General features: G+C 44.6%; 1 protein-coding gene across 1 annotated transcript in view; it reads right to left on the bottom strand.

Annotated features, from left to right (window-relative positions):
- The window catches only part of FAH (fumarylacetoacetate hydrolase), a 69,658-nt gene that overhangs the window by 41,051 nt on the left and 5,598 nt on the right, over positions 1-23,009 (bottom strand). Inside the window, exons 2-6 of the mRNA XM_075342894.1 lie at positions 21,851-21,961; positions 20,724-20,845; positions 8,508-8,557; positions 6,388-6,478; positions 2,940-3,037 (exon numbers count right to left, since the gene is read on the bottom strand). Coding sequence (XP_075199009.1) covers positions 2,940-3,037; positions 6,388-6,478; positions 8,508-8,557; positions 20,724-20,845; positions 21,851-21,961 — 472 coding nt within the window. The remainder of the gene's footprint in view (positions 1-2,939; positions 3,038-6,387; positions 6,479-8,507; positions 8,558-20,723; positions 20,846-21,850; positions 21,962-23,009) is intronic.

Raw genomic sequence — 23,009 nt, 5'->3', positions numbered from 1 at the left:
AGATTTAGCCGATGCGGCAGCCGGATGGAACGTTGCCTGGCACGTTTTTTTTTGTGCGGCAAAAAAAAAAAAAAAACGCACGATGCCGCATCCTGCCGATGCGGCGCTTTTCCCAATGCATCCCTATGGATGCCGGATGCGGCAAAAAACGCATCCGGCCGCCGCATGCGGTATTTGCACTGCGCATGCTCAGTAGCATGCCGCAAGTGGCAAAAAACGGACGGGCCGCATGTAAAAAACTTATGCAAAGGATGCGGTGTTTTCACCGCATCCGTTGCATAGGTTTCACAGCCGGATTGAGCCGCACGGCTCAAACCGGATGTGTGAAAGCAGGCTAAAGAAGTGGAATCCCATGATCACCAAAATTTTAAACGAAAGAATATAAATCTTTATTAAATATCCAGATGAAATAAATAACATACACAATTAAAAGTGCATAGTGCAGGACAAGAGAAGAAATGATGAAGTGCCAATGCTGAAAAACATTCAAGGAGGGTTAGACTATTGTGCAGGCATCGGTAGTCATATATACAAATTAAGGGCAGGAAAATACACCCCCGAGAAGCCCATGCGAAACATGCGTTGGGGTTGCGGTGGTGCTCATTGCTGAAGAAGGACTTTATGGGTGAGTGTTAAACTGGCATTGGTATATGTTGCATTAGACACCGCTGACAGGGTATATTTTTTCAAACAGAGTGATCTATTTCAAGTATTTATTTCTGTTAATGTTGATGATTATGGCTTACAGCCAATGAAAACCACAAGTCATTATGTTAGAAAATTAGAATATTGTATAAAACCAACTGAAAAGATGATTTTTAATTCAGAAATGTTGGCGCCTACTGAAAAGTCTGTACAGAAAATGCCTCAATACTTGGCCGGGCTCCTTTTACATGAATTACTGCATCAATGCGGCGTGACACTGCTGAGGTGTTATGGAAGCCCAGGTTGCTTTGATAGCAGCCTTCAGCTCGTCTGCATTGTTGGTTCTGGTGTTTCTCATTTTCCTCTTGACAAACCCCATAGAGAATCTATAGGGTTTAAGTCAGGCGAGTTTGCTGGCCAATCAAGCACAGTGATTCTGTGGTTAATAAACCAGGTATTGGTACTTTTGGCAGTGTGGACCGATGCCAAGTCCTGCTGGAAAATGAAATTTCCATCTGCAAAAAGCTTGTCCGCAGAGGGAAGCATGAAGTGCTCTAAAATTTCCTGGTAGACGTCTGTACTGATTTTGGTCTTGATAAAACACAGTGGACCTACACCAGCAGATGACATGGCTCCCCAAACCATCACTGATTGTGGACACTTCACACTAGACCTCAAGCAGCTTGGATTGTGGCCTCTCCACTCTTCCTCCAGACTCTTGGACCCTGATATCAAAATGAAATGCAAAATTTACTTTCATTTGAAAACAACACCTTGGACCACTGAGCAACAGTCAAGTTGCTTTATTTTTGGCCCAGGTAACAATCCTATCAAGGCTGCGGTTATCCCTGTGCACCTTTTTCTACCACACTTTTTCCTTCTACTCAACTCTCCATTAATATGCTTGCATACAGCCCTCTTCTTTAGCAATCACCATTTGTGGCTTTCCCTCCATGTGGAGTGTGTCAATGACTGCCTTCTGGACATCTGTCAAGTCAGCAGTCTTCTCCATGATTGTGTAGCCTAATGAACCATACTAAATACTTAAGAAGCCTGCGCAGGGGTTTTGTGGTAATTATTCTAATTTTCTGAGATAATGACTTTTGGGTTTAAATTGGCTGTAAGCCAATATCATCAACATTAACTGAAATAAACACTTGAAATAGATCACTCTGTGTGTAATGACTCTATAATATGTGTTTCCCTTTTTGTATTGCATTACTGAAATAAATTAATTTTTTGATGATATTCTAATTTATAAAGATGCACTTGTAAAGCAAAGTGGTGTTCTGTGAAATTCAGGACAGGAAAGGTTCTCCACATACAGAGAGGGTCTTTCTTTTTAATTGATAGGCGAGGATCCTAAAGAAGGGACACCCAAGTAAACCAGGCATGCACTTTCAAGCTTTCTTTCTCAGCTTACCTTTACAAAAAAAGGCCTAAATCACCAACTTCTGCTCATAATTGGCATTAGATGGGGCACTACACAAAGACTAAAAGGGGGCTTTACATGCTACGACATCGCTAATGCGAACTAGTTGGGGTCACGGAATTGGTGACGCACATCTGGCCGCATTAGCGATGCCGTTGCGTGTGACACCTATGAGCGATTTTGCATCGTTGCAAAAACGTGCAAAATCGCTCATCGGTGACATGGGGGTCCAGTCTCAAAAATAGTTACTGCAACAGTAACGAGGTTGTTCCTCGTTCCTGCGGCAGCACACATCGCTCCGTGTGACGCCTCAGGAACGAGGAACCTCTCCTTATCTGCCTCCCGGCCGCTATGCGGAGGGAAGGAGGTGGGCGGGATGTTCGTCCCGCTCATCTCCGCCCCTCCGCTTCTATTGGGCGGCGGTTCAGTGACGCAGCTGTGACGTCGCTGTGACGCTGAACGAACCGCCCCCTTAGAAAGGAGGCGGTTCGCCGGTCACAGCGACGTCGCCGAGCAGGTAAGTATGTGTGACATGTCTGGGCGATGTTGTGCGGCACGGGCAGCGATTTGCCCGTGTTGCACAACAGAAGGGGGCGGGTACCCACGCTAGCGATATTGGTACCGATATCGCAGCGTGTAAAGCGGCCTTAACTTGTACCCATTCTGAAATAATAATATTTTAGTTGAAAGAACCATTTGTCACAGGCAAGTGAGGAATGAAAAAGAAAAAAACAAAAAAAAAAAAAACAAAAAAACAAGGCGTGATCAGAGCAGCCTTCCCCCATTCAGCTCTATAGCAGTGAGGACTTGGTGGTTTCTCAAGTACACTTTTTGCCACTGCATTACATAATGAGTAACTTACCATCACTTGGCCTTGTTTGTCCTTTTGGTCTTTTAATAGAAGTACCTGAAACCACAACAGAAGATGCCCGTCCATGATACCCAACTGGAAGGTGCAACCTATGGAAACAGAAAAAAGTGCAATACTGGTGGATGATTACATATGCAGATCTGATAACCACCTGGGGAGAAATATATTTTCCATTTAGTACTTTTTTTCTTCTGCTAGAAAACAGAATGAAGTTCTGTGGAAGACATTGGGAATAGAATTACAAAAAAAAGTTTTGTGAAAGTCAATCATGGTGATGTGGGTCAACAATCTACACACTTGGCAGCAGAGGAACCCATTGAGTTTTGGTCATCCATGTATGTTACAAATCCATCTCAGAGACCTTGATGATGTTCTTTTGTCCACAGTCCACAACATACTCCCATGAAACTGTAGATAATCCCCCTGGACATGGACAGCAGAGAAAAACTGACGAAAGGTTGCAAAGCAGGATAGTCCGGATGGTGGATAAGCAGCCCCAATCATGTTCTCCAAAAATGCAAGCTATTCTGCAGGCTCCGGGTATATCAGTGTCAGTGCGAACTATCCAGCAACATCATATGAATGAAATTAAACACTGTGGCAGGAGATCCAGGAGGACCCCACTGCTGACACGGATAACCACATAAGTCATTGGTGCCAACTATTTTGCCCATCTCATATCTGGAGTTGTGTGAAATTATGTTTATTTTGCTTTTTTCCCTCTGTTTTTTTGTTTTGTTTTAATACACACAAAGGAAATAAAAGTGTATAACAAAACATGTATAATTGCAATAATTTAGGGGGGACTGCTTATCCACCATCCAGACTATCCTGCGTTGCAACCTTTCATTAATTTTTCTCTGTCTTCCACGTCCATGGAGATTAGCTTCAGTGATATGGCTTGTAAACTTTTTTTATGTTGCACACCATGGACAAAAGGAACATCAAGATCTCAGGAGAAATTTAGTTAAAAATTAAATAAATGGGTATAACAAAACATGTGTAATGGCAATAATTTTCTGTGAGAAAATATTTTATTTTGTGAGACAATTTCAAGGTTTGTGGATGAACCTGTGGATTTTAGCTGATTCAGCTAATGTGTATGAGGGCTAAGTGTTGGAAAGTCAGATAAGGTAGGAAATGTATTTAGACAGAGTATAGGATAGGTATTGATGAAATAATGTTAAAATATTGCAATGTTTCACTAAATGTGAATATAGTTTAGTTTTACTTTGCACACAGGTTATAGGACATCCAAACAAATTAAAGTGAATATTAAAGGAGGATGGTTGCCCAAGATGTCAAGGCTCAGGAGCAAATTAGCAGTTTGTGGCTCTCAGACTATACTGGAAAGTGATTTTTGTTAAGATAGAAGACAAATTAGACTTGTCTTTAGATTAGTATTGCCTCCGAACATGTTGACAGAAATTTTAAATTGGGACTGCAATAATAATAGGCGAGTATTGATTATCAAACTGCTGTTTAAAGCTAGGTTACAAATATATATAGGAAATGGTGGGTACAAGACGCCCCAACAATGGTTGCATGATTAAATGTTCTTGGAGTGTAGAATATGATAGAATTTGGTATGGACGTCAATGCTGTGTTATGGGTCTAGGGGTGGAGAAACATATGGTCTGATTGAATGATTGGAAATATGAGAGAGAGACAGAGAGAAAGAGAGAAAGAGAGAGGATTTTGTGAGGGTTTATTGCATTATTGAAAAACTTTGGGACATAGTGTAAAATGTAAAGAAAACAAGAATTCAATGATTTGGAAAATCTCTTATTACCATATTTTAGTCCCAACAGAACATTGCATTTGAAAAAAAAAATTAATTTAGAAATTGATGGCAGCGCCACACCTAGAAAAAGTTGACACAGGTTTAATAAAATTAAATAGTACTAATAAAAACATCTGGAGAGTTCATTTTCAACTAAGTCACATAATTGCTCTTGAGACATTCACCAATCTGAACAGCCCTAGTCAAACATGTTCCTCAACATAAACTTTCAAAGACTTTAAATATACCACCATCTACAAAACAAAATATCATCAAAAGATTCAGGGATTTTGGAGAAATCCATGTGCACAAGGGACAAGGTTGATGGTCAATATTAGATGCTCGTGATCTACTGGACAGATAAAAATGGGAAAATGTTCCTCTCCCAAAACTCCATCAATTGGTCTCCTTACTTCTCAGACGTTTACAGTGTTGTGACAAAACAAGGGAAATGCTACACAATGGCAGACATGACCCTGTCTCAACTTTTCTGTCAGGCAGTGTTCAGCTCCACACTCGTGGGGTGCCACGACGGCGTCAGACACTGTTCCCATTGTAGAGTATGACAGGCAACCTGATGTCTCCTAGTTGATCAGCGAAAGCCAGGCTTCGGCTGATTAATTTTCATTTCTCCCCAGTCCTGCAGGAGATAATTCCTGTGGATTGGTGTGCAGCTCCTGGGAGCTCAGATTGCAAACTAACACCCACAGCCATCTCCTTCTTATTTAAGAAATGGTAGTTTGTTTCTCTGAACTGATAGAATAGTTTCAGCATAGCTCCAGTGATTCCGGTCTTTGTAGTGATCCAGTTCTTGGTGACCTGTAGTTGCTATTTTGAGTGGTGTGGAAGTTCCCCTGTCATGTGATTACTTCTTTCCTTTTCTCTTTATTCCCTCTGTACATGTATAGTTTCTCCTTTGTGTTTCAGGGAGTGTGTATGAGTTTTGGTTATCAGTTGTCCGTGTCATTTTCATGAGGTTTTGTTACTGTGTTTTCCGGCCTGCCTGAAGGGTGGGGGGACAAGGTGAATAAAATCAGGCCTTGGACAAGAGTCAGGGTCACACTCAGGGCTCAGACCTCGCTACCATCAAGCGTACCTCTGCTATAAGGGACAGCAGAGGGTCTGTAGTCTGAGGGTCAGTCTAGGAGCCCCTGTGCAGTCATTTCATACCCTGTAATATTATTAAAGATATGTTATTGCCATCAATTTCTAAAAGATTTAAAGTTTTCAAATGAAATGGAAAAATGTCTAATGTTCAACTTCTAATCAGTTCTATGTTCGGTTGTAAGTATTGATATGGCTGAAAAATATTTACAATTCATTGCATTCTTGTGTTCACTATATTTTACACAATGTCCCAACTTATTTAGAAATAGGGTTGTGTTAATTGAAGAATATAATAAAGATTATTAAAGAAGAAAAACAAAAGCACTAAGCAACTGTACTAGTTGCATATGCTTAGGGTTGGCAAATATACCCTTGAAAGTGAATATTGCCTCCTGCACCTATTTATCAAGACCAAGTTACATATTGCTTCTATAATATATAATATATATACCTATACATATATTTGCCTGGGGACTTTGCACACAGATTGGCTATCAGCCTATAATATAATAATAATGGGCTGCACACACAGTGTTAATGCCAACTCACCAGTTCGGCATCAGAGCATTTTCCTTCCCTCGGAACATAATCCCCACATTTGTAGCATGATCCCTAGAGGAATAGAAGTCAGTGTAATCCCCTGCAAGGCAAACATCGAATCTGTGTTACTGCTTTACACTCAGCCATTTCTGCCTCTTTGAGATAGAGAAATAAAAAAAAAATAATAAACTGCAGACAAATCAGTTCCCTGAAACTGTAAGCTGATTTATTTAACCAAGCGAATATTCCTTATAAACATGGCCACTAGGTAAAATGGAAAAGAGCAGAGATCAAGAATATTTTATCCTGAGTATAGAGTGGTCAACAGTAAGTGTGCGGCACGTGTCGCCTTATATACTGCTGTGCTCAGTAGGAACATGTCTCCACAATGTCTTATTCCTGTGTTACTTGACAATGATGTTTTTCACAGTTATCTGGCAGGAAGAGGAGGTCGGTCAGGTGGTTTGTCACCTTGGTATTCTGCCCTTTACTTGTAGGTGACCATTGCAATGCCAGAAGTATTGCTCCGCAGCGTCTATAGTTGGGTCTGGGGTGTGCCCAAAAGTTTGGCTCTTCTCGCGAATGTAAACACACAGCGAGATCTGCTGTAAGACTGACCAGAGTTCTGGGACTAGTCAGCCACCACGGAGTATGGCATGAACGCACATAAAGTGAATGAAGCCTGAGAAAAAGTGGAAGCGTTATGACCATGTGAAGAGTGAAATGAGACCTGGAAGTGGAAGCCCTAAGGGTGATCATTAGGGATAGAGGGTTGGTTCATCATTAATAGGGATAAGCGAACCCGAACAGTAAAGTTAGGGGTTCATACCAGACACCAAGTGTCTGGGGCTCAGTCTTGAACACAATCTTTAAAAAAAAAAAAAGTCCATGTCCAGAGTTTGGTGTTTGGATACTGTTCATGTGTTAATAAAGTTTGTTGAAAGGCTTCAGCGCATCCAATCAACAAGCTTTATTGCATGCGGAAGATGACTATATACTGCTGTAAACAATAAAGAAAAAAAAAAAAAGTGGGCTCCCACCTATTTTATATAACCAGATAACCAGCACAGATAAAACAAACAGACAGTTGTGGGCTGGAATCTTCAGCTGTCAGCTATACCTTGGCTAGTTATCAAAAATCAAGACAAGGATTAGTAATAGGGAGGCGTCTATCAGACACCCCATTACTAACCCGGCAAATAAACGTTTTAAAAAAAAAAAAAAAAAAAAAAGTTTATTTGAATAACGTCTCCGTCACATGCCTTCGATAACCAATTTATTAATTCAAAATAAAATTGTGAAAGTTCCAACATAATAGTAACATAGTAATGTCCTACAACATTCATCGATTCCTATGGAGATTTGTTCTGAAAATGTTCTCAGAGCGAGGCTCCATAGGTCCCTGCCAGTCAGTGGCAGCCTGGAATTTCTCATGAGCGGTGACATTAACTCAGTGAAGTCATCACTCATGAGAAATTCTGGGCTGCCACTGACTGGTTGGGACCTATCCTCTATTTTTGATAACCAGTCAAGGCAAAGCTGACAAGTGAGGGTTGCAGCTCGTAGTTGTCTGCGTTACGTAACCTGACTATCATTAATAGCCAGGACCTCACATTTTTTTTTCCCTATCCACATTTGTTTGCAGGGCAATTGCCCTCATTTTGATTCATTCTGCAGCCACCTAGCCTTTACGAAGACCATTTTACAGCACAGAAGTTCAGGTCTCCATTGGCAGTTATAAGGAGTTCGGGGTCAGGGGTCAAGTTTGGGTTCTGAACTGAACTTTTAACTAAAGTCCGGCCGAACCCTAACTTCCATAGGTGCATTCATGTCTAATCATTTTATGTTTTGTTTTTTTTAAAGTCACATTTCTTTACTTGTCTTGTGGCATTCGTTGATATTTTTGCAGCAAATTCTTTCAAATGGAACTTATGGAGGCCCAAAAGTCACTTTGACCCATACAAGAAGACCAGAATTTTTAAAGAACTATGATATTTGTGGGCTTTGCAGAGATTTTTTATTGGGGCCCAGAAGCTTCACGTGACACCACTGAACATGTTGCAATCATAATTTAGAGCAGCCTCAATTTTTGAGCATCCAAATTATATCTGACCTTAAAAGATACATACCAATATTTGCTGGCAGATGAAGCTTTGCCAATGACTGTGGTACAAATGCTCTGCCATAAAAAACACAGAAATTAGTTTGAGAATTATTATTCAACAAATATCTAAAAATAAAGCATAAAATAATGCAGGGCATGGAAACCTAAAAGGAAAAAAAAAATATTTGAAGGGAATCCATCACCAGATTTTTGTTACCCAATCTGAGAAGAGCATAATGTAGGGACAGAGACCCTGATTTCAGTGATGTCATTTACTGCTTGCTGCAGTTTTTCATAAAATCAATGTTACTAAGTGTACTAGTTCTCTGAATGCTGCGCTCTCTATAACTCCGCCCACATCAATGATTGGCAATTTGCTCTCAAAGCACAGTATAGTACAAAAAGCATTTACAAGCACTGATCCTTCCCAAGTTGTTACTAGTTACTGACTATGCAGGGTGCCCAAACTTTTGCATTGACCCATTTTGGGTTTTTTTTGTTCATTTTAAAATGTAAAAGATGAAAATAATTTATTTTTCACCTCAAACACAAATCTTTAACTTTATCCCTTTTAGAGATCTGTTCATCTTCATTTTGCTTATTTTTTCACAATAACAGTAATTTTGACCATGGGTGCACAAACATATGCATATATATATACACATACACACACACACCGTACACACACACACCGTACACACACACACGTACTAACGTTCCGTGTGATTTTACGTGTGTGCCATCTACCATAGGGAAACATTGGTCAACGTGTCTCCGGTACGTGCAAAAACGTACCAAACACGTACCGGTGGCACGGATGTGGCCATAGGGAGAATTTTCTATACTTGAAGCTGCATTGCAGCCTCTGACTCCACAGCAGATTATACTGGACAAAAAGATCCATTGTACAGAGCGGCATCTCTATGTCCTGTATTCTAGAGGAAGAATAAAGATTTTTCTTCTAATACAACTACTAAAATAATAAAGAATAAAAAAATAAAACAAAAAATAATAAAAAAAATCAGCAAACAGCATGGACATATTTGGTGTCCCTGTAATGATACGCACAACACAGTGATCAGATTATTTATGGGGATCGGTAAACGGTGTAAAAACATGGTGTGATTGATTATTTTTCTCCATTAAATTAAAAAAAAAAAAAAATTAATAAAAATGTATCGCAGAGGCAGTGTTCACACATAGCGTAAATGCTGCATTTTTTCCCAGGCGTCCGCACCACACAGCGCAATAACAATCTTCTCTGATTATTGCTTGTTTGCTGTGTTTTCCCCGATATTTGATATATGTTTGTTGCAGATGTACATAATGATTTTTAATAGAAAAGGGTTGATTCTACGCTTAAATCCCTTCATACCCCAGCAATTTTCAGTTTTTTGTCTTTGTTTTGTACTCCCCTTTTTCCTAGAGCCAAAACTTTTATTTTTCCATCAATGTGGCCATAAGTGGTGAACAAAAAAAAACAAAAAACTTTTGCTGCCATTTTCTGAGGCCTGTAGCGTTCTCATTTTTCGGGATCGGGGGTCAGTGATTGCTTATTTTTATCATCTTGAGCTGACGTTTTTAAGTATATACATTTTTTCGTAGATATGATGTTTAGATTGCCTCGTTTTAGAGTTAGGAATTTTTGTTCGCGCTGCGCCCTTTACCGATCAGATGAATTGATTTTATATTTTAGATCGGGCATTTCTGAACCCGGCAATACCAAATATGTGTAATTTTTTTTATTGTTTTATTTTCAATGGGGTAAAAAAGGGGAGTGATTTGAATTTTTAGGTTTTTTTATTTTTTAAAATATTGTATTTATTTTTATTTATTTTACTAGTCCTCCTAGGGGACTTTATCACTGCACAGTCTGATCGTTTCTCCTGACCAGAGCGATGCTTCAGCAGTAGAAATGCTGCATTAGGCCAGTTTCACACGTCCGTGAAAAACACAGACGTTTTTCACTGGCGTGTAAAACACGCACATGTCCCTGCGTGTGCCGAAAATCACGGCACACGTGGGTTGTCTAAGTGCAATCCGGGCTCCGTTCTCCGTGGCCCGTAATTGCACTTAGAGATTCACTCACCTGCGCCCGCTCCCGCTGTCCATGGTGCTGATCGCTCCCGCGACGCAGCATCCGGCCGGCGGTGACCCCTGCAGGAGCTGCTTCCGGGTCGGCTGTGTCGCGCATAATGAATATGCGCGACAGTAATCAGCCGGCACAGAAGGAGCAGGGAGAACGGGCTGCAGAGGACATCGCTGGACGCCGGGTGAGTTAAAATGTTTTTTATTTTAAAAGCACGTTTTTTTCTGGCACGTGTTTCACGGACCACACCACTGCGTGGTCCGTGGAACATCAGTGATGCCAGAAAAAAATGGACATGTCTCCGTGCAGCAATCACGCACACGCTGGTACGCTGCACGGAGACACGTGCAGTGACAAATCACTGACGTGTGAGCAGACCCATTCATTATAATGGGTCTGCGTATGTCAGTGATTCTGGTACGTTTAAAAAAAAGCACAAACGTACCAGAATCACTGACGTGTGAAAGGGGCCTTACTGTGAGTGGCAGTGCTCTGCCGGCATTCACAGGAAACAAGTGATGGCAGGGATATGGTTAATAAGCTGCCCTCACGCTGCCATGCCAAATCATTAGCGTCCCGTCATCGAGTCACGTAGCCACCGATGATAGTGGGGAACGGCGCAATCCTTGCCGGAGCGCTTTAGATCGCACTGTGAGAGTTTGACAGTGCGATCTAAGGGGTTAACAGGAGCCAGTGGATCTTTGATCCACATGCACCTGTTAAAGAGAATTTTGTTTACTTACCATAAATTCTTTTTCTTATAGTTCCGTAATGGGAGACCCAGACATTGGGGTGTATAGCTTCTGCCTCCGGAGGACACACAAAGTACTACACTAAAAAGTGCAGCTCCTCCCTCCGAGCATATACACCCCCTGGATAACCAAATATAGCCAGTTTAGTGCAAAAGCTGAAGGAGAGTAGCCACCCACAAGTAGAGAGAGCAAGAACCGGAACAACCGGAGCCTCTGTCTACAACAACAGCCGGTGATAACACGCGGAGCAAGAAACTGCCAACAGGCAACAGGGAGGGTGCTGGGTCTCCCATTACGGAACTATAAGAAAAAGAATTTACGGTAAGTAAACAAAATTCTCTTTTTCTTCATCGTTCCTATGGGAGACCCAGACATTGGGACGTCTCAAAGCAGTCCATGGGTGGGAATAAACAGAAAACTGAGAAGTAGGCGAAACCTAACTTCACAAATGGGCGACAGCCGCCTGAAGGATGCGTCTGCCCAAGCTCGCATCTGCCGAAGCATGAGCATGCACTTGGTAGTGCTTCGAAAAGGTATGCAGACTAGCCCAAGTGGCAGCCTGACCGACCTGCTGAGCCGTAGCCTGGTGCCTGAGAAACCAAGAGGCACCGACAGCTCTGGTCGAGTGTGCCTTGATCCCCGGCAGGGGAGGCACTTGAGTACACTGGTAGGCATCGGAAATGGCCGACCTAATCCAACGAGCTAGGGTCGGCTTAGAAACCGAGAGGCCCTCACGACGACCTGTGGTCAGCACAAAAAGAGAGGTGCGCCGCCTAACAACAGCGGTGCGAAACACATAGATCCGGAGCGCCCGCACCAGATCCAGAGTATGCAACGCTTTTTCAAAGCGATGAACAGGAGCCGGACAAAAGGAAGGCAGGGTAATGTCCTGGTTAAGGTGGAAAGGAGAAACCACCTTAGGGAGAAAGTCCGGAGTCGGACGGAGAACCACCTTGTCTTGATGAAAAACCAAAAAAGGTGACTCCGAAGAGAGCGCAGTCAAATCAGAGACTCTCCTGAGGGAAGTTATGGCCACTAGAAAGACCACTTTCTGTGAAAGACGAGACAAAGAAACCTCCCTAAGAGGCTCAAAGGGGGGTTTCTGGAAAGCCGTGAGGACCAGATTAAGGTCCCAGGGATCCAAGGGCCGCCGGTAAGGCGGAATGCTGTGAGATGCGCCCTGCATGAAGGAGCGCACCTGAGCCAGCCGAGCGATACGCCGCTGGCACAACACTGACAGAGCCGAGACCTGTCCCTTGAGGGAATTGAGGGATAGTCCTAGCTGCAGACGGACTGCAGAAAGGACAGAAGGGTCGGAAAGGAAAAAGGACAAGAAGAATGGCCGGAAGAGCGACACCAGGACAGGAAAATTCTCCAGGTCCTGTGATAGATTTTGGCCAAGGAATACTTCCGAGCCCGAGTCATAGTGGAGATGACTTCAGGAGAGATACCAGAAGTCGCCAAGATCCAGGACTCAAGAGCCACGCCGTCAATCTGAGAGCCGCAGAATTCAGGCGGAAAAACGGACCTTGTGAGAGAAGGTCTGAACGGTCCGGGAGATGCCACGGCACCTCTACGGACAGATGGAGCAGGTCTGGGTACCAAGCTCGCCTGGGCCAGTCTGGAGCAATGAGAATGACCCGACACCCTCCATTCTGAGCTTGCGCAGGACTCTGAGCAAGAGCTAGAGAGGGAAACACGTAAGACAGACGAAACTGGGACAAATCTTGAACCAGCGCGTCCGCTGCAAAGGCCTGAGGATCGTGGGAGCGAAGATCCACTTCCGGAGTGCCCCCCTTGCGGCAGAGTGACCGAAACACTGCCGAATGCAGAGCCCACTCGTCGCTGTCCACGGTTTGATGGCTGAGATAATTTGCCTCCCAGTTTTCCACGCCTGGGATGTGGACTGCGGATATGGTGGACTTGGAGTCCTCCGTCCACTGAAGGATGCGTTGAACCTCCAACATTGCCAGGCGGCCGAGTGTCCCGCCCTGGCAGTTGATGTAGGCAACCGCTGTCGCGTTGTCTGACCGGACTCGAATGTGCTTGCCCGCCAACAGGTGGTGAAAGGCTAAGAGAGCTAGAAGCACAGCTCTGATTTCCAGCACATTGATCGAGAGGGCTGATTCGGACGGGGTCCAAGTGCCCTGCGCTCTGTGGTGGAGATATACTGCTCCCCAGCCGGATAGACTGGCATCCGTGGTGAGGATCACCCAGGACGGGGCCAGGAAGGAGCGTCCCTGAAGAGAGAGGGGCCGAAGCCACCACTGAAGGGAGCCCCTGGTCTGTGGCGACAGAGCCACTAACCTGTGCAAGGAGGAAGTCCGCTTGTCCCAACAGCGGAGAATGTCCAGCTGCAGAGGACGCAGATGGAACTGGGCAAAGGAACCGCTTCCATTGACGCCACCATCTGACCCAGCACCTGCATTAGGTGCCTGATGGAATGACGGCGGGGCCTCAGCAAAGGGCGCACCGCCAGTGGAGGGACTGCTGTTTGACTAAGGGCAGCTTCACCAGTGCCGGCAGAGTCTCGAATTGCATCCCTAGGTACATGAGCTTCTGGGTCGGAGTCAGAGTGGACTTGGGAAAAGGACAAGCCACCCGAATTGGACTAGAGTGGCGAGAGTGAGCGAGGCACTCCGCTGACCGTCTGCACTGGATGAAGCCTTGACTAGAAGGCCGTCCAGGAAAAGGGATTACTGCCAACCCCCGGAGGTGCAGAACCGCAACCACTGCTGCCATGACCCTGATGAATACTCAAGGGGCAGTGGCTAACCCGAAGGGAAGAGCCACGAATTGGAAATGTTCCTCTCAGATTGCAAAACGTAGCCAACGCTGGTGTGAAACTGCAATTGGCACATGCAGGTAGGCATCTCTGATGTCGAGGATGCTAGGAAATCTCCTTGGGTCATTGAGGCAATGACTGATCGCAGAGACTCCATGCGAAAATGCCGCACCTGAACATGCTTTTTGAGAAGCTTGAGATCCAGGATGGGCCGGAAGGAACCGTCCCTTTCGGGGACTAGGAAGAGATTTGAGTAGAAACCTCTGAACCGTTCCCAGGCGGGAACCGGAAGCATTACTCCGTTGGCCTGCAAGGGTGCCACGGCCTGTGAGAAGGCGGCGGCCTTGGAGCAGGGGGAAGTTGACAGAAAAAATCTGTTTGGCGGGCTGGATAGAATTCTATCCTGTAGCCGTGGGAGGTGATATCCCGCACCCACTGATCGGAGACGTGTTGAAACCACACGTCGCAAAAGCGGGAGAGCCTGCCACCGACCAAGGACGTTGCTGGCGCGGCCAGATAGTCAAGAGGAGGCTGCCTTAGTGGCAGCAGCTCCTGCTCTGAGGACGCGGCTTCGTGCGTCAGATGGGTTTTTGGTCCTTGGCTGAGTTAGTGGACGAGGCCGAGGGCTTAGAGGACGACCAGTTGGAGGAACGAAAGGAACGAAACCTCGACTGGTTCCTGCCCTGGACAGGTTTCCTGGTTTTGTTTGTGGCATGGAAGTACTCTTCCCGCCAGTAGCTTCCTGAATAATTTCATCCAGTTGTTCACCGAACAGCCTGGGCCCAGCAAATGGGAGCCCAGCAAGGTACTTCATTGAAGAAGCATCTGCCTTCCACTCTCGAAGCCACAAGATCCTGCGCATAGCGAGAGAATTAGCCGAAGCCACCGCAGTGCGGTGAGAAGCCTCCAGCATGGCAGACATGGCATAGGATGAAAAGGCTGAAGCCTGGAAGTTAAGGCAACCATTTCGGGCATAGAGTCCCTGGTGAGGGAATGCATCTCCTCTAGAGAAGCAGAGATGGCTATGAGAGCCCACACTGCTGCAAAAGATGGGGAGAACGAGACCCCTGCCGCCTCAGATACAGATTTGGCCAGAAGGTCAACCTGGCGGTCAGTTACTCTTCCCGCCAGGGAATCCTTAAGAGAGGTGTCATCAGCCACTGATACAACTGTCCGGGCTAAGAGTCTAGACACCGGAGGGTCTACCTTTGGTGAATGAGCCCACTCCTTGACCACCTCTGGTGGAAACGGAAAACGGTCATCAGAACCACGCTTTGGGCAGCGTCTGTCAGGACAGGCCCTAGGCTTGGTCACAGTGGCCTGAAAACTGGAGTGGTTAAGGAACACACTCCTTGTTCTCTTGGGCAAGGTAAACTGGTGCTTTCTTGCCAGAGAGGGTTGCTCCTCTGATACAGGCGGATTGAGGTCCAGTACAAAATTAATGGACGCAATCAAATCACTAGCATCTGCGTCACTTTCGGACAGATCAATGGGGTACATGGAGGTAGCGTCTGAGCCCCCAGTAAAGGCATCCTCCTCGTCCTGCGAGTCAGCTCGTGAATCAGAGCCGCGGGACGAGGAATGAGAGGGGACCCTGCGTCTCCTTTTAGGAGGACGGGGTCTGAGACCAGATGGAGACTCCTCTGTGAGCTTTGCTGAGCGAGCCGTAGCAGCAGAAACGCCCTGAGAAGGGGGCTGATGCATGCTCAGCAGCTGTCCCATGGAGAGAAGGATTCTGCCCAAGCCGGGGGTTCAGCCACCGGAGCCGGAGCAGCCGGAGGAACGACTGGGGATGAGACTCCAGGCTGAGGCACCACCATGTTAGAGCAGGCATCACAATGTGGTTATGTGCTCGGTACAGGCAGTAGGAGCCTACATGCAGTGCATATTGAGTACAGCCTTGCAGCCTTGCTGCTCGTGTGAGACATGCTGCTGAAGTGGGGGCTCTGAGTCAGAATGACCCCCAGCAGAGTATATAAGCAGAGTATATAATATAAGCAGGTCCACAACCAGAGGTTGTGGCTTGCCATACCGTCTTACATTCTGCCAACCCCTCTCTGTGCCCTCCAGATCCCACAGCCCGGACCCCCAGAGAGATACTGCAGCCATCACCGATCGCTGTGCTGACAGAAGAACGCTGATAAAATGGCGCTTCTGCCCAAGCCGGAGCGAGGAGAGGGGGCGGGGCCTACTCTAAGAGCGGGATCCCGAGGGCCAAGGAGATATACAGGGGAGGGAAACATTTCCTCAGAGAGGAGTGTCCCTCTCCTGAGCCGAACGGCCACTGGGCGGAGCCGCACTGTCCCTCTGCATGATTGGCATGCAGGGGCAGTGAAAACGAAACTAGGCCTCAGGCGAAGCCGGGGCCTAAATTTAACGATGCGGCCGGCGCGCAGGCACCATCGGCGCGGTTCTCTGCTGAAAACCAGAGAACCGGCCGGAAATGTCAGAATACATACACAGCACACTCTCCCCAACAATAAAGTACAAGGGACCCCCGGATAATAACGTCTCAGATACTTAGCTTGTGAGACGCAGGGCCAGGTCCCTGAGGGATGAGTGCTCCGTCCGGCAGGATCCTGAAAGGGCTGCGGATGGAGACCGGTCTCCTGCAAGGCAGGGAGAACCGTGCTGGCTCCCACTTCAAGCCAGAGCCCGAGGGATGGTGAAGGAGCGCGGCATGTAAGGCTCCAGCCCTGAAATCAACCTTAACAACACCGCCGACACAGTGGGGTGAGAAGGGACATGCCGGGAGTCCAGGCTTGGACCCGCTTTTCTTCAAACTCTTTCCAAAAATCAAAATCAGATGAGAATGCATGTGTGGATGTGTGCCTCCTGAACACAAAGCATTGAACTGGCTATATTTGGTTATCCAGGGGGTGTATATGCTCGGAGGGAGGAGCTACACTTTTTAGTGTAGTACTTTGTGTGTCCTCCGGAGGCAGAAGCTATACACCCCAATGTCTGGGTCTCCCATAGGAACGATGAAGAAAGTACGTTTTCTGATCAGCTCAGCAGACGTGTATATAAAAGCCTACAGAGTAAAAAAAAAAAAAAAGCACTAAAAGAGCACAGTTCAGCAGAATCTCTAAACGCACCGGGGGGGGAGATTTCATGAAATCACATCCACTTTGCTTGGACATTTAGGCGGTGTTCACATGTAGCGTAAATGTTCCGTTTTGTCTGCTGTTTTTTTGGGAGGGCTTTTTTTTTTTTTTTTTTTTACAGAAATACTGCTGTGTTTAACTGTCTAAGTAAAGGGGATGTACTTTCATGAAAAGATGCTGCTGAATTTTGTGATTTTGGGGTGCAATTTGATCTCTAGAGGATTTTATGTAAGCTTAAAAATGTTTTTAAAAAAACTGCCATTACTTTTTAAGTGCAGAATCAAAGCTTTTCCGTACTATGAAAAAACCCTTAAAAACGCAGCTTCAATTCTGCACCAAAAACACATCAAATAAGGGGGAAAAGGCATAAAAAAAATGCAGAAAAGCTGCAAAGATGAGAGAAAAATGTTATTGCGTAGTTTGGTGCAGGCACTTGCAGAAACAAAAAACACATGATTTATGCAATATGTGAATAAGGCTCTACAGACACAAAAAGCAACATGTCATATAGAGAAGCTACAAAAAGATGAGAAAGTTCTGGCTGCTCCGACTGTGAATGAACGAATAGTCCGGGACATCTGCTGAACGTCCCTCACTGACAAATGAGTGTGGCTAGGGGCGTGGTCAAAATTTGTTCCTCCTTCAAAGTTGGGAGGTATAAGAACAGTGATCTAGGGGGCACAAGGTGGGTGTTTTACAATGCAAGAGGCACAGTGGTGTGCAATAGTATGTGGGACAGTAAGGCGGGCTTTGCACGTTGCAACATCGGTAACAATGCGTTACCGATGCTGCAGCGATAGTCCCGCCCCCGTCGCACGTTCGATATATAGTGAAAGCTGCCGTAGCGATTATCGCTACGGCAACTTTACACGCACATACCTGCCGTGCGACGTCCCTCTGGCCGGCGACCCGCCTCCTTCCTTAGGGGGCGGGTCGTGCGGCGTCACAGTGACGTCACACGGCAGGCGGCCAATTGAAGTGGAGGGGCGGAGATGAGCAGGATGTAAACATCCCGCCCACCTCAGTCCTTCTCATTGCAGCCGGGAGGCAGGTAGGTGAAGTTCCTCGCTCCTGCGGCTTCACACACAGCGATGTGTGCGGCCGCAGGAACGAGGTACTACATCGTACCTGTCGCTCCCCCGGCATTATGGAAATGTCGGAGGCTGCAGCGATGATACGATAACGACGCTTTTGCGGTCGTTCATCGTATCATCTAGGATTTACACACTACGACATCGCAAGTGACGCCGGATGTGCGTCACTTTCGATTTGACCCCACCGACATCGCACCTGCGATGTCGTAGTGTGCAAAGCCGCCCTAAGAGTGAGGCCGCTTTCACATTGCGTTTTTACCTACGTTCAGTGGTCCTGTAGCAGACTACGTTCGGGTGTCCGCCTGCAGAAAGCGTATACACCCGAAAATGGTTCAAGACAGAGCACACTGTGACGCAGTCTGCTCCATTATAGTCAATGGCCCCGTCAGTGCATGCGGCCAAAACCTGTTTTGCGGGGAGGTTCGGACGGATGCTCCGATGGGACCAGTGAACGTAGGTCAAAACGCAATGTGAAGGGGCCTTAACAATGTTCCCATACAGCACAGCGCAGGTGCACTAATAGGGACAAATATGTGAGGATGAGGAGTTTTATCAATAAAACAATGTAATTTTCTTCAAAACATGACATACCAAACAAAAGACAAAAAAAAAAAAAAAATAAACAGTAGAAAAAAAAACCCCATCTCTTTCTCTCTCTTTCTTTCTCCACAGCCACTGGTGGGCGTGTCTATATCGTGCAGTACAATAAATTTAAAAAAAAAAAAAAAAAAAAAAAAAGGCGTTCGGTCCCCCCCAATTTTGATACCAGCCAAAGTAAAGTCACACGGCTGAAGGCAGGTATTCTCAGGATGGGGAGCCCCACGTTATAGGGAGCCCCCAGCCTAAAAATATCAGTCAGCAGCCGACAGAAATTGCCACATCCATTAGACGCGACAGTCCCAGGACTCTACCCGGCTCATCCCGAATTGCCCTGGTGCAGTGGCAATCCAAGTAATAAGGAGTTAATAGCAGCCCATAGATGCCACTAAGTCCTAGGTTAATCGTGGCAGGAGTCTATGAGACACCCCCAATGATTAACCTGTAAGTGAAAGTAAATAAAACACATACACCCGAAAAAAATCCTTTATTTGAAAGAAGAAAAAAAAAAAAAAAAAAAACTTTCACCACTTTATTAAAATCTCCAAATACCCCTCCAGGTCCAGCGTTATCCACACGAGGTTCCACAAACGCACCCAGCTCGGCTACATGAAGCTGACAGGAGTGGCCGTAGAACACCGCCGCTCTTTGTGAGCTCCATGCAGCAACTAAAGTGAGTTGCGCGATCAGCGGTGACGTCACTCAGGTAGTGCCTGCATGTGTGCGGTGATGATTGATGATGGGGGCGGTAGTGCCGGTGTGTGCGGTGGTGATAGGGGCAGTAGTGCCTGCATGTGTGCAGTGATGATGGGTGCGGTAGTGCCGGTATGTGCGGTGACGATGGGTGCTGTAGTCTCCCTCTCTCTGTCTGTCTCTGTCTCGTTCGATTCCCCTCACTCCTGATCACAAGACTCCAATTCCCGCCCACAATTTCAAGTGACAGGATCCTGTAAAATAACACACGCGTTTCTCTTTGGAAAAACAGGATCAGCTTTTGCAGCAAAAAAACTTTCAGGACGCATGTTAAAAAAAAACACGTAGTGTGAAAGCAGTCTTAGGCTATGTTCACAAATTGAGCTTTTGGTGAGGTCTATTATGTAAATTAGGGTTTTTTTCAGTTTTTATTGTGTTTTTCACAGATTTTTGTCTCCTTTTTGGTATGTTATGTTTTAAATAATGCTGCTTTGTTTTTGATATTTCCTGGAATTTGGCTTTGACAAAAATTTCTTGATATATTTAGGTCCATTTTTTATGGATTTTTGCCCCTGAAAGGCATCCTTGTTTTTTACCTGTGGATTTTCTGCATCTAATGCAGTTCTATAGGGAAAATCCATACATAAAAATCAGTGTGCCTGCAAGAGAAATTGACATGATGACCACGTGATGTCACGCCACACCACCATGCACCGCAGGTAAAGTCTAAAGGCCGCTTTACACGCAATGACATCGCTAACGATTCTACATTTTAAAACAGGCATTTTGAAAGCAGCGTTTTTACAGCCAAGAGAGCAGGTTTCAGCTGCAAAAAAAAAACCCCATAGCCTTACATGTGTCTGGGAGCCACGCAGCCCCCAACCAGTTAAATAAAAAACTAGGCAACATGTGTAAAGCAATTTACAATGGCAGAAGATGAAAGTATGACTGCTGGTAGACGCTGTATTGGCAGCAGTGAGAGATGGGAGGTAGAGCTGTCACATATATAATTGAGGTGAGTGACCCTAACCATTGGGTAAACACCGCTCCCTGTGATTGATAGGAGAGTCATATACAGATATAGAGTAAAACCACACAGAATAGCCGGGCACGGCTCTGCTCACCTGGCACGCAGCTCCTTGCTGTCTCGGAGTGTGGGCTCTGTTACTGATAGAAGCTGTTGAAGGGTTTGTCGGGCCTCTCTCCATGCATTGTGCCCAAGGGCCATAAAGCTATTGAGGGTTGTCTACGAGAAAACAATGGCCATTTAGAACAGTACAAAGGATATATTTTCAGGTCACAGTGAATATTGCGTTTCTGTTCATATCTGTATACATACAACAAAGAATAATTAATCCCCAATAAGCTATATTAAGGGCAGAGGACAACTTGCCAGTTAAGTCTTTGCAATGTTTTGACACAATTATATTACACTGTGTTAAGATACAATATTATCACATCTGACTGCACAACAGTAATGTATAATCGTATATTTTAGTCCTGCATTAATGAGCATTATACCGTTAGTGGTTCAGTTTTCAATCTTTTTTTAGTATCATGAAATAAGATTTCCAGTGGGTCTATACTGTAGCCATGTACGTGACTATGTATTGTACTTCAGCCATGTACTTTACTATAGCTATGTATTGTACTACAGCCATGTACTTTACTGCAGCCATGTTACATATCCATGTACTGTAGCCATGTACTGTAGCTATGTATTGTAGTCTAGCCATGCACTGTAGTCATGTACTTTACTGTAGCCATGTATTGTACTACAGCCATGTACTGCAGCCATGTTCCATAACCATGTACTGTAGCCATATATTGTACTGTAGCCATATATTGTACAGTAGCCATGCATTGTACAGTAGCCATATACCGTAGACATGTACTATACTGCAGCCATGTTCCATAACCATGTACTGTAGCCATGTATTGTACTGTAGCCATGTAATGTAGTGTACCCGTGCACTGTAGCATGGCCATGTACTGTGGCCCTGGTCTAATTACTATATCAAACCATATTATGTTAATGTGCTCCCCCATTCTCTTTTATCATCAAGAGAGTAACATTCAAGCCTGAGTTCTGACAATTAATAGTTGTAGTAATGTTCATATCATACTATAGAATGAAAGAAGGAATGCATGAATAAGTAGTTAACATTAAATTATCATAGTTAGATAATTATGTAACTTATACAAACTGTACTCATTAGATAGATAGATAGATAATACAAATATACAACACCTCAAAAAATACATTTTGTTGTCCTGACAAGAAAGGGCCATTAAAAAGGTGCCTGATGACACTTAAATCCAGGATTTGGTCCCCGATAGCCACTCCTATCCTATGTCTTGGCTGCCAAGAAAAGGAAAAAAACTGTGAGTCAAAAGTAAAACACAGGGACATTCCATCATTCACAAGTAATTTTGCAATTTAGAGTTTATTAACATTTTCAGATAGACATTCTTGAAATTCTAACACTTTTTTTTTTTTAACTAATTGTTGCGTTGGATGTCGACTCGGAGCTTTTCTATTGTACGTGCAGACAATACTTTGAAGGTGTCTATGGTCGCTGGAGATTGCTGTAACCACCTAATACCAGCCAGCTTCAGTGCAGTGCTCACAAGATAGACAGCAGAGGTGGTCGGTCTCCTAGGCAACCAGTTAAAAAAAAAAAAAAAAAAAAAAAAAAGGAAAGAAAAGCGGTAATATCTAAAGAACATCTGCAAATAATCTAAAAAGAAGTCATTTTTAACAGTGCTATCCGCCAATATCCAACTATAAAGATGGGAATAACTCTAAGGCTGCGACCGCACTTTGCGTTTCCACCTTCGTTTTAGGTGCGTTTTGAGAAGCACCTTTTTCATGCCAAAAGGCATGCGTTTTGATTTCGCAGAAAGTCTATGGAAAATTGGGATTTCTAGACCGCACTTTGCGTTTCTAAACGCTGCATTTAATTTGCATATTTTGTGGCAAAAACTCTGAGTTCAAAGAAGCAGCATGTCAATTGTTTTTCCATTTTCAGTACATTTTGCGAACATTGGAGTCAATGAGAAATGGCAAAAACCAAGTTTCCTACAAATTCCTGCGTTTTACCTGCTTTTTCTGTGCAGAAAACATGCGTTTTCAACTTACAAAACGCATGCTTTTTGCACATTAAATTAATGATTTCATATGTCCCTTTACACACACACACATAATCCGACAATTACATTAAAAAAAAGTTAAATTTAGTGCTATTTTTCTAATACATACTATATTACCGCTATAATTCCATTATATATTTCTATTTTCTTTTTAATTTCTGCACTTATGTATTTAATCCTTTTTTTTCATCTTTTTTCAATATATTTGAATGTTTAACCTTTATTTAGCAGTGTCTTGATTTACAAAACGCATTTGT

The sequence above is a fragment of the Anomaloglossus baeobatrachus genome, chromosome 4 (assembly GCF_048569485.1).
Source record: "Anomaloglossus baeobatrachus isolate aAnoBae1 chromosome 4, aAnoBae1.hap1, whole genome shotgun sequence".
NCBI classification, from domain to species: domain Eukaryota; kingdom Metazoa; phylum Chordata; class Amphibia; order Anura; family Aromobatidae; genus Anomaloglossus; species Anomaloglossus baeobatrachus.
The sequence above is the reverse complement of the archived record's forward strand: the minus strand, read 5'-3'. Positions and strand labels throughout refer to the sequence as shown.